The sequence below is a fragment of the Nyctereutes procyonoides genome, unplaced genomic scaffold (assembly GCF_905146905.1).
Source record: "Nyctereutes procyonoides isolate TBG_1078 unplaced genomic scaffold, NYPRO_anot_genome, whole genome shotgun sequence".
Taxonomy (NCBI): domain Eukaryota; kingdom Metazoa; phylum Chordata; class Mammalia; order Carnivora; family Canidae; genus Nyctereutes; species Nyctereutes procyonoides.
The window spans coordinates 1,071,256-1,085,324 of record NW_026575124.1 but is presented as its reverse complement, the minus strand read 5'-3'; the positions used below and the strand labels follow the sequence as shown (position 1 = coordinate 1,085,324).

The 14,069-nt window shown below is 46.5% G+C and overlaps 1 protein-coding gene across 5 annotated transcripts in view; it reads left to right on the top strand.

Annotated features, from left to right (window-relative positions):
* Nucleotides 1-1,919: 1,919 nt before the first annotated feature.
* The window catches only part of FMNL3 (formin like 3), a 54,445-nt gene continuing 42,295 nt past the window's right edge, over nucleotides 1,920-14,069 (top strand). For all 5 annotated transcript variants that reach the window (XM_055337261.1, XM_055337259.1, XM_055337258.1 and 2 more), the window contains exon 1: nucleotides 1,920-2,273. In XM_055337261.1, the coding sequence (XP_055193236.1) occupies nucleotides 2,148-2,273 (126 nt within the window). In that variant the 5' untranslated portion in view covers nucleotides 1,920-2,147. The remainder of the gene's footprint in view (nucleotides 2,274-14,069) is intronic.

Genomic DNA, 14,069 nt, shown 5'->3' with positions numbered 1-14,069 from the left:
ATATTTTATTTATTTATTCATGAGACACACACACACACACAGAGAGAGAGAGAGAGAGAGAGAGGCACAGACACAGGCAGAGGGAGAAGCAGGCTCCGTGCAGGGAGCCTGATGTGGGACTTGTTCCTGGGACTCCAGGATCACGCCCTGGGCCAAAGGCAGGCGCTAAACTGCTGAGCCACCGAGGCTTCCCTTATTTAAAATTTTAACCTCTTTCACCTCTATCCCTTTTTAGTTTTATTTTTATTAACACTGATCACTAACATCTGTACATTTTACTTGTTTAGTTGTAAATGTAAGTTCCGAAAGGGCAAGATATATGCCTTTTTGGTTTACAGCTGTATCTTCAAAGCCTCAAACGGTATCTGACATATAATAAGCTTTTCAGAAAAAAAAATTGTTGAATATATAAAGAAAGAGTCAAGGTGACAATTCAGGCTTGGGTAGATTCAGGTTTTCAACATGTCGCTAGAACTCTGTCCCTATCTCTTAGCTTTGCTTTCCCCAGCATGCTTGAGGTGTGACAGGTGATGGCATGATGGCTACCAGCAGCTCCAGATTTACATTCTCACAATCCAACAGCCCTAATGGAAAGAGAGTGTCTTTCCTGTTACAGTGAAAGCCTGGGAAACAAATCTTATATTGTGGGTTTGGGTCAAGTGTTGATCCCTAAAACAGTCTCTGAGGGTAGGGTCTAGGTCATAGGGCCCCCTGGAGAGGGGTGAAGTTCAGCTCCATTTGGACTAAGAACAGGGGATGGATGGGTGGTACTCTAAGAGAAAGCGTGTGTGTGTGTGTGTGTGTGTGTGTGTGTGTGTGTGTGTGCTACTACTGGAAGAAAAGGGATGGAAGCTAGACTGGCAGAAAGAAACAGTCAATGTTCATCACATCATCAGTGATGACCCACCTGCAGACCTAGCCCAGAGTAGCATCCTTCTTGGGCACCTGTGTTTTCACATCCGGCCAGATCAACCTCTGAACTTTGGTAAGATTCTGTCTTCCTAAATGCTTTGTTTTTTATTTTTATTTATGAGAGACACACAAATTGAGGCAGAGACACAGACAGAGGGAGAAACAGGCTCCCTGCGGGGAGCCCGATGCGGGGACTGATCGCAAGCCCAGAGGATCACCACCTGAGCTAAAGGCAGACGCTCAACCACTGAGCCAGCCAGGTGCGCCCTAAATGCCTTTTCACCTGTCTCCGTGGATTAAGGTCTTCCTCACTCCTCCGTGCGAATGAGTCCCTTATGATAAGGCTCAACAGTTGTGGTCTCTCTCCCTCTCCTGAGCATCCTAGTTGTTTCTTTTTTAAAGATTTTATTTATTTATTCATGAGAGACACAGAGAGAGAGAGGCAGACACACAGGCAGAGGTGGAAGCAGAGGTGGAAGCAGAGGTGGAAGCAGAGGTGGAAGCAGGCTCCCCGCAGGGAGCCCGACGCGGGCCTCGACCCCGGGTCTCCGGGTCACGCCCGGGGCGGAAGGCGGCGCCAACCCGCTGAGCCACCCAGCGAGCCCCCTATCCCAGTTGCTTCTGCACCGTGCCCTGTGTTTTCCGTAGTCGTGCGCCTCACGAGCTCCCGGCGGGCGGGAGAGGACCGGGTCCAGCTCCCGCGCGTCCACGCCGCGGCGATTCGATTCGCACGGGGGCCGCCAGGGCGCGCTAGGCGCCAGGCGCGAGGCCGCCGGGGGGCGGGAGGCGCTGTGATTGGCAGGCGCGGCCGTCAATCCGGCGCGGGGGCGGGGCGGCCTGTGGGCGGGAGGCGGGCCCTGCATGAATGGGGCGCGCGGCGCGGGCTGCAGTCGGCGCTCGCGGGGGGCGGGGGGAGCCCGAGCCGCGGCCGGGAGTGGGTGGGAGGAAGCGAAGTGGGGGGGAGGGACGGGAAAGAGCGCGAGGGGGCGGGGAGGGGCAACGCGGGAGCGGCGGCCGCCGGCTCTGTCGCTTGGCTGCCGCTGTCCGCTGCGCTGCCTCCGCCCTCGCCGCGCGCCGCCGCCCGCGGGACCCCGAGGAGCCCGGCGCCCCGCACGGGGCCGAGGAGCGGGGGCCCGGGAGCCGCCGCCGAGGGAGGAGCCGGGTCGGAGCGGCCGAGCCCGAGGCCCCCGGGCGTGGAGGTGGGGGGCTGAGGCCCCCGAGGGGGCCCCGCCGAGATGGGCAACCTGGAGAGCGCCGAGGGGGGCCCGGGCGAGCCTCCTTCCGTGTCGCTGCTGCCGCCGCCCGGCAAGATGCCGATGCCCGAGCCCTGTGAGCTGGAGGAGAGGTTCGCCCTGGTGCTGGTGAGAGCTGAGCCCGGTCCCTTCCCCCTCCGGCCGTCCCCGAGGCCCGGGTGCCCCCGTCCGGCCCAGCCCTGCGGGGCGGGGGGCGCTGCCGGTGCGCGCTCCGTGCCCCCTTGCAACCTCGGAGCAGCCGCTGGCCTCCCGACCTCGGAGGAGGGGTCCCCGGCCCGGGACCTCCCCGGGATCCGCGCGTCTTCCCTCTCCCTCCCTCTTCTGCAGCCCTCACACCTCTCCCCACCGCCCCGACAGCCTTCCCGGGTCCGGGGCCCTAGAACCCCCGTTTCTGAGCCTCCTGCTGGTGCGGGGTGGGGGGTGGGGGTGGAATCCAGAAACTTGGGGCCGGCCCGCCCCTCAGCCCAAGTCAGGGTCCTCTGGCTGGGGAGACCGCCTCTCGTGTTAACATGGAGGCTTCCCGGGGAGTGGGTCCCACTTCCAGCCCAGACCAGATGTTTGGGGAGGTGGGGAATGGAGGAGAGGGGGCTGGGAGCTGTCGAAGGGGGTGGAATAGAGGGTGATGCCATTCTACTTATTTTCAGAATGGCCTGCAGGCATCCTGCAGAGTTCTTAGTGGATTTACCCAAAAGGCTGAACATGTGGATAAACCATTTCACCAGTGTATTTTTCCAATTGAAACAATACACAAACCATCCCGCGTCCTTTTTTTTTTTTTTTTTTTTGTTCCCCTCCCTCTTTATGTTAAGCCCTAGTGGCTGGTTTGTGTTCTTTGCCTGTGCTTCTTTTTAGTCTTTCTGTGGGTTTCCCAAAGACCTGTATAGACGAATTTTAAGCCGACTTTGGGATTCTCCTTTGATGTGGGAATTGGACGTTGGTGTCATTGGCTCTGTGGATAGGGAGGATTTGAGCTGGTATCCCTGGGATGAAGCCAGAAAATGTGTTGGAGGTAAAAAACAAAACAAACAAACAAAAAAACAAAACAAAACAAAAAAACAAAAACGAGGTTTTGGAGAAAGAAAGTGAACTAGGTGATGGGACATTTGCTAGCAGAGGTAAACCTTTAAGAAACTTGGGGAAATAGTTCCTAGTTTCTCCGAGAACTCTCTAAAGGAGCAGTGTTAATGCTGCTGTTATTCTTGGTACGGCCCAGAGGGCCGATTTTGCCTTTGCCCATGCGGAGGGAATAGTTGTGGACTTAGCAGCCTTATTGGATTTCATCTGCCTTGGAATAGGGAGATTAGATCTATTGGCAACAGTGGGACTGTCTAGAGATCCCAGCCTCTCCGATGGTGGAGAGCCTGACATTAGCCCACTGGCACCGCAAGCCAGCTCAGAGGTATTCCAGGGGGAAGCCGTGTTACGGGAACCTCTCTGCCCACCAACTCTGCAGAGGGCCAAAGGGATCTGGGCCACACATCCTGTGGCCCTCTGCATTTCCCCCAGCCTCCTCAAGGGGATGGGTGAGTCAGTGATTACTAATGTACTGTGGCCAACTCAGAGGCTGAGAAGGAGAGATTGGGATTTGGTGCCCTTGAGAACAAGAGCTCAACTGTTGGGGAAAAGAGTGGGAGGGAATATGCACTCCAGTGGGGGTGTGAAATCCCCCCTCCTCCCCCCCACCACCATGAGTTGGCGGGAGGTAGTTGCAGAAGTTGGAGAGAAAGCGATGGTTTCAGGTGGACTGGGTTAGGGGCTGCCTTAGGTAAGGGCTGCCAGGCTGTTGGTTGTGTGAGCTCAGAACCAGAGTTGATCATGTCCTCATTGGAGCTTGGTTGACAAGTTTGTTTAGTTAGTTGGCAAATTGATGGCTTAATAGCCACAACATGCACATGGTGTCCTGATTACTAAGCAGAGAACCCAGAGAGCACAGGTCAAGCCAGAGGGACCACCCACTTGCAAGTTATATTTTCTGTATAAAGTTTTGATTTGGTTCCTCTTGGCTTTTGTTTTGGTCTTGTTTCTGTGTGTCTGAGCTGCTGCTGATCGGGGGTTGGAACGGGGCAGGCCAGGGCTAGTTAGCTGTCTTATGGGAGGAGGGCATTTTACCTCACTTTTCCAACACAGAGAAATCATACTTTCTTAGGGACCCAGAGTTCTTCGTCTGGGGGCTCTTTCCTCTGCTTCTGTAACATGCCCTTTTCACTATCCTTCTTTTACTGACCTACTATTTGGAAATAGCACTGGCCATTGGATGTTTGACCCTGGAGTAAGCTCAGGTGTATTTCCTGTATTCAGGAGAAGTGTAGTGTGGTAGAAAAAGCCAAGGCTCTTTTAGTAACTGTCTTAACCTCTCTGAGCCTCATCTATGAATTTTATAGATTTCTTTATCTAGAAGATAGGGTAATAATTTCTGTCCTGATAGGTTTATGAGAATTAGATGAGCCATGTATATAAGGCCCTTGGTACCCAGGAGGTACTCAGTATAGATTAGCTTTTTTTCTTGACTGTGTGAGTCAGACAAGCTGCTCCTTTCTTACTCTTTTCTTTCCCATATTGTCAGCATCATTATGATTGATTTGGTTTATGAAAAAGTTATTTGGGTATTTGTTGAGGTGACATACTGGCGTCTTGGTTAAGCATATGGATTTTCAAGGTAAAGTGGTCTCAAATACTGGCCTCTCCACAGTCTCTAGTTAGAAAAGTGTTTGGCCTTAAGCAAGTTGCTTAATCTCTTTGAGTCCCAGTTTCTTCTTATAAATGAGGATAATAATAGTATTTGCCACATGAAGTTGCTGTGTGGATATAATGAAACTGGAAGTCAGGTACTTAGAGAGCAGAGTCTGGCAACTACTATATGCTCAGTAAATGGTAGCTTTTAAATTTGTAGCTCTCAGCAGTGACTCAGATCTGAGATCACTTGTATTCCCCAAAAGGATTTTAAGTTTAGAAATATGATGAGACCAATTACCCTATTCTGTATAGCTAGTCTCAGGATTTGCCTTCTGCTGTCAGATGGAGGGACTCCCCCAGTTCCAGTGTATCTTTGGAACAACCCCACCCCCCCAAAAGCACACTGGCTGGGGAAGTTATATCATTGTGAGTCAAGACCACAGGTTCCCAGTTTTCTGGAACAGACACATGATCTGACACATAGCCTGTCAGCCGAGGTTGTAGAGCTGAAGGTCTAAGGCCATGAGATGATTTGTTCAGGACATTGATCCCAAGAGTTCTAATCTGGCCCAGTGCCCTAATCTAAGACTTCCCTACTGTTGTGCTCGGATACTGATCCCCTCATACCTGGGGGCAGCTGAGGTCCCTGATTGGTCACCTCTGACTGGGATCAGTTCCATCATTTATTCGGTGTGCTATACAAATAGTATCATTTTCTAGCTGTGCCCTGATATGAAAAAGATTGTGAAGCTGTGTTATGCTTCTTTACCCCCCTTCTCTGGGATCCTTCTTTACCCACTGTCTGAACAGCAACTCCTATGCTGTTGAGCTGAGAAGTTTAGGGATGGTGCAATTATTGGAGCTTCTCTGTTAATACCAGAATGAGAACCCGTCTCTGTTCTGATAAAGCCCCAGTCTGTGTTTTGGTCCCAACTAGATTACTACCCAACCTCAGTTTCCCAGAAGCCAGTACTGGCCTTTGCTAAGAGAGGAGAGGCAGGGATCTCTAACTGCTTTGAAAGGATAGCTGTCTGCCCACGCTGTGTTTGCACCCTCACTTTTCTCTTTGCTGACTTGTTATGGACTTGAAATGGAGTCTAAACGTTCTGACGCCAGAAAAAGCCCTGGATATCCCTCAGGAGAAGGCTGTCAGGGCAAAAGGGTGGGGTTGTATGACAGAGCCTGTCCCTGCCATGGGTCCTCCTCTCCTCCTCTCACATTTCCCTGGTGATGACTGATGGCTTGGGGTTTTGCTCTAAGTGTAGCGTTGACATGGGAGCTAAGCTGGTCTGGGTGCTAGCTGTCTAAGAGGCTTTGAGGGCCTCTTGTGACACAGAAAGGGGATGGGAAAAACTTGGATTAAATATCAAGTTCCAAATGGCCATGATGGAAATTTTTTCCCAGCCCTGGGGATTGTGGTGAATTAGTTCAGGCTGGAATAGGACATGGGGGAGGGAGAGGACCCTTGACAGCAGCTGGTCAGGGGAACCCCTTTGCTCAGAGACCCCATGGAGAAGACCTTAGGCCACAAGAGAGGAGCCTTATTCTCTTGACCTTTCCATGTGACCCTGCCTTAGACTGGGGGAGGTGTGTGGGGAGTTCAGGGGATAGGGCTGATGGAGTGGGCTTCTTGTCATTTGGGAATGTTTTCGTTGCTTAAAAGGAGTTTTAGCTTTTTTCTTTTTCCTCTTAAAGTAATACTCATTCCCTAAGAAAAGTCTGAGCAATTTAGAAAGAGGAAAAGACTAAAGATTTATATTGAAGAAAAACATCCATATTTTCTCTAGTTCCTTTACCAAATGGAGCCAATGTGTTTTTAAAACTGTTCATATTTTTTTCTCTGCATAAGGTTTTGTATAATGTTGTAATATTGGAATATACTTTTTAATCCAGTTTGGGGTTTGTTTGTGTTCTTTTCTTTTCTTTTCTTTTTTTTGGCTTTGTTATTTTACTAGTTTTCCCAAGCCTGTCATTGTAAACATTTTTAAATGCTTGTACAGTGGTTCCTCAAGTGAATGTACCATTGTGTGCTTAACTGTTCTATTGTTGGATATTTAGGTTGTTTGCTTCTGTTTGCCATCATAAACAATGCTATGATGAACATCTTGATGTATAAAACTTTTTCAATATTTAGAGTTTTCCATAGGATAGAAACCCAAAATTGAACCTGCTAGGTTGTAGGATATAAAGTTTTTAAGGTCCTCGATACATATTTCCAAATAGTTTTTAAAAAAGAAGTAGTGCATGCGCGTATCTTCAAAGGAAGGGGGGAGGATTGAGAATAGCTTCTTTTCTCCTGATTATGACAATAATAATGACATGTTTATTAAGCAAATTTAGAAATTAAAAATGCAATAAGTATAAGCTATATAGAAAAATATAAAGAAGAGAATTAAAATCACCTGTAATCTCACTGTCTACTATTAACTTTTTGATGTACTTATACCTATTTTAACTGTTGGGATCATACTGTGCAAATTGTACTGTAAGCTGATTTTTATTTTACTATCTTTTTTTTTTTAATGAACTAGATTTTATTTATTTATTTATTTATTCATTCATTCATTCATTCATTCATTCATGATAGAGAGAGAGAGAGAGAGAGAGAGAGAGGTAGGAGACACAGGCAGAGGGAGAAGCAGGCTCCATGCAGGAAGCCCAATGTGGGACTTGATCCCAGGACTCCAGGATTACGCCCTGGGCCAAAGGCAGGTGCTAAACCACTGAGCCACCCAGGGATCCCCTTTATTTTACTATCTTAAGCATTTTCTCCTTTGTTTAAACATTCCTCAGTATCACGATTTCATAGCTAGGTAGTATTTCATAGTATAGTACTTTATTAATGCCTTATCTTTTTTCTCTTTTTTGCCACTATAAATAACACTGTGAAGAATATCCTGTGCATAACTATCTGTATGCACCTCTGATTATTTATGTAGGATAAATTGCTAGAAGTATAATTATTGGGTCAAAGGGGATATGCTTTTTTAAAGTCTTTTGAGAAATATGTTTCTAAAAAAGTTATACTAGTTGGCTTTTTCACTGACAGTATGTATCTCTCCCATTCTTTGTAAGCTAAACATTACTGGATGGTTTAACATTTTTAAAAAACCTTTGCCAATTTCGTTAATGAGAAATAGTGTTTTACTTTGTATTTCTTTCAACATTTCATCATAAATGTTTTGGCCATCTTTTGTGATCCTTGCTCTCTGTTGGGTATTTATTACAGATACATATTTCTATGTGATAAATGTGTACATTTCCACATTTTTATTATAAAAATTTTCACATATGGGGATCCCTGGGTGGCACAGCGGTTTGGCGCCTGCCTTTGGCCCAGGGCGCGATCCTGGAGATCCGGGATCGAATCCCACGTCGCGCTCCCGGTGCATGGAGCCTGCTTCTCCCTCTGCCTGTGTCTCTGCCTCTCTCTCTCACTGTGTGCCTATCATAAATAAATAAAAATTAAAAAAAAAATTCACATATGAAAGAGCATATTATAAGATTAAAATAATGTTTAAAATGGATACACTGGTGTTCTACTGTGGAGTTCTTGGAATTGCTTTCTGTCCCTTAATTTCTTCCCCCTGCTGTTTTATCTGGGATGAAGAAACCCTTTAGCTCAGGACTTGTTGGGACTGGGACAAGTCTGCAGCTGGGACGGTCCAGGTGGCAGCCACACCAGTGTTTCAGAGCTCTGTCTGTGGGGAAACAACCACGACAGCTGCTGAGAACAGGAACTAGTCGTGGTGGAAATAGCTAATCTTCAGTGAAGTGAAAAAAGAAGCCAAGGTGGAGAGGAAATGAGACCACAGATCCTCCCGTGCCCCTGAGGTTGCCTGGGAAGGCTGGTTGGAGCCAGGGCCTGGTTCTGTGGTCAAGACCAGAGTTCCGCCCCACAACTGACTACTGTGGGCTCAGGGGACGGCAGCGCTGGCTGCCTGAAGTCAGAGTGTTAACTGGTCGACCAGGCTGGTCGCCTCAGTCCTGGGGAAACATTTCTTCCAAGTCTGAGCTGAGCTGAAGCAGTGCCAGGGAAAGGCCGGGGGTTCATTCCAGTTCGGAAATGCACTTCAGAGAAGAGGAAGGACCTTTTACTTTGAAGATAAGAGAGGGTGCTGTCTCCACACAGCACCCCCACCTCCTGCTCCTCGCTGGGTGCTTCAGGGCTCCCTCTTTGATCAGCACCAGTTGGGGACTGAAGGGTTTTAAGATCGTCATCCATAAAGAAAAGTATATTCTGGAACAGAGATGAACTAAGCAGCTAGAATTCCTGAGTTCCCAGTTCCAGTCTCTCTTTTGCCTCCCTCAGCAAAGCCGCATCTTTGCGTGTTGTTTTCCTTCCACATGGGAAAATGAATCACCCAAGGAAGACGTCGAACTGTCAAGCTGCCTCCCTGTCCTTGAGATACCCTGCTGGCCTTTGCCTCCCAGCCTGCTCTCTGCTTCTCTTTTCATCTTTCAGAGCCCCCTCGGTCCAGATTCTCTCGCCTTTTCTGTCCTTCATCCCCTCACAGCAAAGTCATGGGCTGGGAGTTTGTGTGTTTTGGTAAGAGAGGACCTGGAGAGGGTGTTTTGGAAGCAGTATACCCCCCCCGCCCTGCTTTATGAATTTGCACATTCTTCTTAGTTTATAAAGTACTTTGAGGTCCTTGAATGGTGTTGTAAATAATATTCAGAACCAAGGGGCTAGCAGAATTATTTACATGATGAATTTTGCCAGGAGAGGAAGGGTTTAGTCTGTTTACAATGTGGTGGTTCAGTTCTTGTCCTCATCTCTTCCTCCTATCCCCTCCCCATTTCTTTTACCACCTTCCCACCCTAAGCCAGTGTTATTGCCAGTGGGGCTGGAGTTGGGGCTGGTCATCTTGCCTCTGGGTCCCTAAACACATTAACAGAGCTGGTCTGTATTCTCTTCCTTCCCTACTTGCTCATCTACTCAGGTCTAGACTATGTTATACCCCTTCTGCAGTTGCCCAGTGCCTCTTTAAGAAGAGCTGGGTGAGCCTGGTTTTCCCTACTTTAGGAGATGGTTATTTTAAGAACTACCTACCTACAGGGACACCTGGGTGGCTCAGTCGATTAAACATATGACTCTTGATTTTGGTTCAGGTCATGATCTCAGGGTCTTGGGCTGGAGCCCCATGTTGGGCTCTGCACTCAGTACAGTCTGCTTGAGTTTTTCTCTCCCTCTCCCTCTGCTCCTCCTCACAGTCATGCACCCACATTCTCTATCTCTTAAATAAATAAACTTTTTAAAAATAAAAAGTTTATTTATTTGTGAGAGAGAACAGAGAGAGAGAGAGAGAGAGCATAAGCAGTAGGGATGGGCAGAGGGAGAAGGAGAAGCAGACTCCTCACCTAGCAGGGAGTCTGATGTAAGCTCGATCCCAGGACCCCAGGATCATGACCTGAGCTGAAGCCAGATGCTTAACCAACTGAGCCACCCAGGCACCCCTAAAATAAAATCTTTAAAAAATGTTTCTTTCTGAGCAAATTTCATTCTTTATGAAATGGCTGATGATGATACCTATCTTACAGGATTTTGAGGCTGTTTAAAGTAGAAAGCATAGTAAAAAATACTTTGTAACCTACAAAGGTTCTACAAATAAATGTTTGTGGCATATACATTACCCACTACACCAATCTCTGTTCCCATAAATAAAAGTGGTTGTCGTGTGGGGGTGGTATGATCCCAGGAGGGAGTTGTTGGAAATAAGTGAGGATGTTTTGGTTATCATACTGACTGGGTGGTGCTACTGGCACTTAGTGCTGCAGGGCCAGGGATATTAACTATCCTACAGCGTTTGGGCAGCCCCACACAGTAAAGAATGCTCCTGTCCACATGCTGACAGCACCCCTGCTGAGAATCATCTTCTACTAATCTATACCTCCCTTGTCCCGTGTCCCAGTTGGGGATTAAGCTTCGGGGAGCAGTAAAAGTGAAAGCAGAACCATAGTTTTTTGGTACTTTCTTGATTTTCCCCACTTCCTGTTATGCCCTCAGGCAAGAAATGGATCTCTTTTATGACTTCTGTCTTTAGGTTTAAGGCCCGATTCCCTGATCCCCTCTGTACTTTGGGCCCTACCATAAATTTATCAAGGAGCAGTTTGGGGTATGCATACTCCACTGCTGATCTTTACCTACCCCTGGTTAGCTCCTCAAGCCACGGTAAAAATTCTTTGAGGTTGGGAATATGTTTGAGAGATCTTTGAACAATGCTTCTGAATCTTGTGGGTAACTGACCCTTTTGAAAATCTGATTAGACCTGTGACCCCTAATTCTCCCCACCCTAACTCATATGTGTACACACACACACACACACACACACACACACACAGTATCTGGGGGTTTAAAGCTTATTCTTGGATCTGCTAAAGAATTTCTGGCTTTGAGCCTAGAGGAATGGGAAGGTAGAGCTGAGGGAGAAGGTGGAGCCACAGAAGTCCCTTGATACAAGTACTCTTGATATTTTGTAAGGAGAAGCAGCCCTGGCTATCAGTTCAGATAAAATGATGTCTCTTGGTGGTGGTTCCAAACAAGAGAGCATGTTGAAACTTGGCTGACTCTCATTTAGGGGAGATATTCTTGCCCCTGGACATTTTGATTTATTTTTGATTAAGGACACTTTGTGATAGGGTCAGTCCTTACACTCAGCCTCCAGGAACATCTAGTTTAGGGATGACAGGATGTACTTTGACGAGCCAGGGGAACCAGTGGCATCCTTGCAGTGAGATCCAAAGTTTAGGTCATATCCTGTGTTTGGCGGTCCTACCTGCCTAATGTAGCAACTGCCTCCTGCAGGCCCAAGTTCTGGGAATATTCAGGCAGTCAGCTTCCCAGGGTGTGCCTGAGAGGGAACTGGGAATAGCCAGTCTCTAGGAGTTACTTTTATGCTTAAATCCTCTTGCTTTCTACCTTATGGGGGGGGGGGGAACTAATAATAATTTTAAGATTTTTTTTTGACATCTCAGAACATTTCATACTAAAATTTTTGAAGGAAAATTCAGAGGTTTTAGGGGCCTTATTATGAAAAAACTTTTTTTCTGGGTAGAGTCTCCTATCTCATCCTTATAGGAATGGCTCAGTTTCTGGTCTCCACCAAATGCCTCAATTTAACTTGTATAGGTTAACGAAAGACAACATTTATTGGGTATATGCCGCATGCTGTTACATGTGTCACATCCGTTAACTTGTCAACAACTCTGTGAGGCATTTGTGTCACTTCTCCTTTACAGGTGATAAGACCAGGGCTCAGAGCGGTTAACTAACCTGCAGAAGGTCTCCACTTAAATGTCACTTACTTAGAGGAGCCTTAAGCAAAAATTTTCAGTTTTTTTTGTTCATGTTAAAAGGACTGCTGGAATACAACTTCTAAAAAACGCTTAATTCTTGATCGTATGTATAGATTTTTAAATGCACAGAAAAATTTTGGAAGTATACGGTGGTTACCTCTGGGATGGAGGGAGGGAAGGGACCGTATTGGGAGGAACAGGAAAGTCAAATTGAATTTAATTTAGCTTTATAAAATGTTTACATTTTTTATAAGGAGAATGTGTACTTGTGTGTTAATTATGTAATTAAAAGTCAAGGGAAAAAAAAGTCAAGGAAAAAGGTTCTTAATCTTACTAGAAGTCAAGGAAATGAATATTTAAAATATGTGCTTTTGGGGAGTCTGGGTGGCTCTGTTGGGCATCTGCCTGCGGCTCAGGTCATGATTCCAGGGTCATGGGATCCAGCCCTTCATCTGTCTCTCTGCTCAGCAGGGAGTCTGCTTCTCCCTCTCCTTCTGCCTGCTGCTCTGCCTACTTGTGTTTGCAGTCTCTCTCTGTCAAATAAATAAATAAAATCTTTTTTAAAAATACGCTTTTTCTACTAATCATCTAGGTGAAATTTGAGAGATTGATAATGTCTATGGGTGTCTTAATGGTACATTAATACACAATTAATGGTGGGGTAATTTGGTACAGGCATATTTGAAGGCATTTTAGAGTGTCTATCCATTTCAAATGGGCACGCCCTCTGACCAGGCCATCTTCTAGGAAACTCCTACAGAACTGTTTACACATGTGCAGGAAGGTACATATAAAGGATCCTCAGGGCTGCACTGTTTAACTGTAAAAAACTAGGGACAACCTGATGGTCTGTTTTGTGTCCAAATCTATTTCCCTTCCATTCACCTAGTTACTCAAGGCCAGTGTTGGCAGTTATCCTTAATTTTTTCTTCTCTCTCTCCCATACCTGATTCCATCTCCAAAAATATATCTCAGATCTATCCATTCTCTCTCTACTACCATGGTTTCAGTCCAAGCAATATCAGCTCTTGCTTCTATTATATCCAACAACTGGCCTCCTCTACTGCCCCTTTCTCCATCCCCCTGTTCATTTTCCACAAAGCAGCCAAATTTAAAATATAAATCACATAGCATCTTTCCCCTGCCTAAAACCTTTAATGGCTTCCTTTTGTACATAGGAAAAAAGGAAACTCTTGGCCTTGGCCCTTAAGATTGTGCATTATTTGGTCCTGCTGACCTCTTCAACCTCACTCACCCTCCTGTTCACCACACTCCATGTTAGCCTTCTTTCATTTCAGTACAAGCTCCTCTCTGTCTCAGGGCCTTTGCACAAGTTGCTTCCTCTTCTGGAATGCCTTTTCCCTGAATCCTCATGCGGTTTGATCCAGCTTATACTTCAGGTCTCAGTTTAAAAAAATGTGGAACACCTGGGTGGCTCAGTGGTTGAGCATCGCCTTCGGCTCAGGGCATGATCCTGGGATCCAGGATCAAGTCCCGCATCAGCCTCCCTGCATGGATCCTGCTCACTCTGCCTGTGTCTCTGCCTCTGTCTCTCTCTGTCTCTCATGAATAAATAAATAAAATCTTAAAAAAAAATGCCACCTTTCAGAGAGGCCTCCCTCACTTTTTATTTTCTATCTTAACATGCTACTTATTTCTTTTGTATTATTTTCATTTTCAAATTATTTGTTGATTACTTATTTATTATCTGTCCCCTGAGACTGTTGGCTCCAGGAGGGTGGAGACTTTATGTATGCTTATCACTGTACAGCCAAATAACTGGCACTGGGTAGGCACTCAATAAATGGCGGTGGCTGATGGGAATCTCCAAGATGTGCATGTGTGTAAATAAAATAATCTAAAAAGCAGTTAAAAGGAGACTGTGTATAATGCTTTATAAGCCACATGTTTATATGTAAATATATAGAAAAAAGG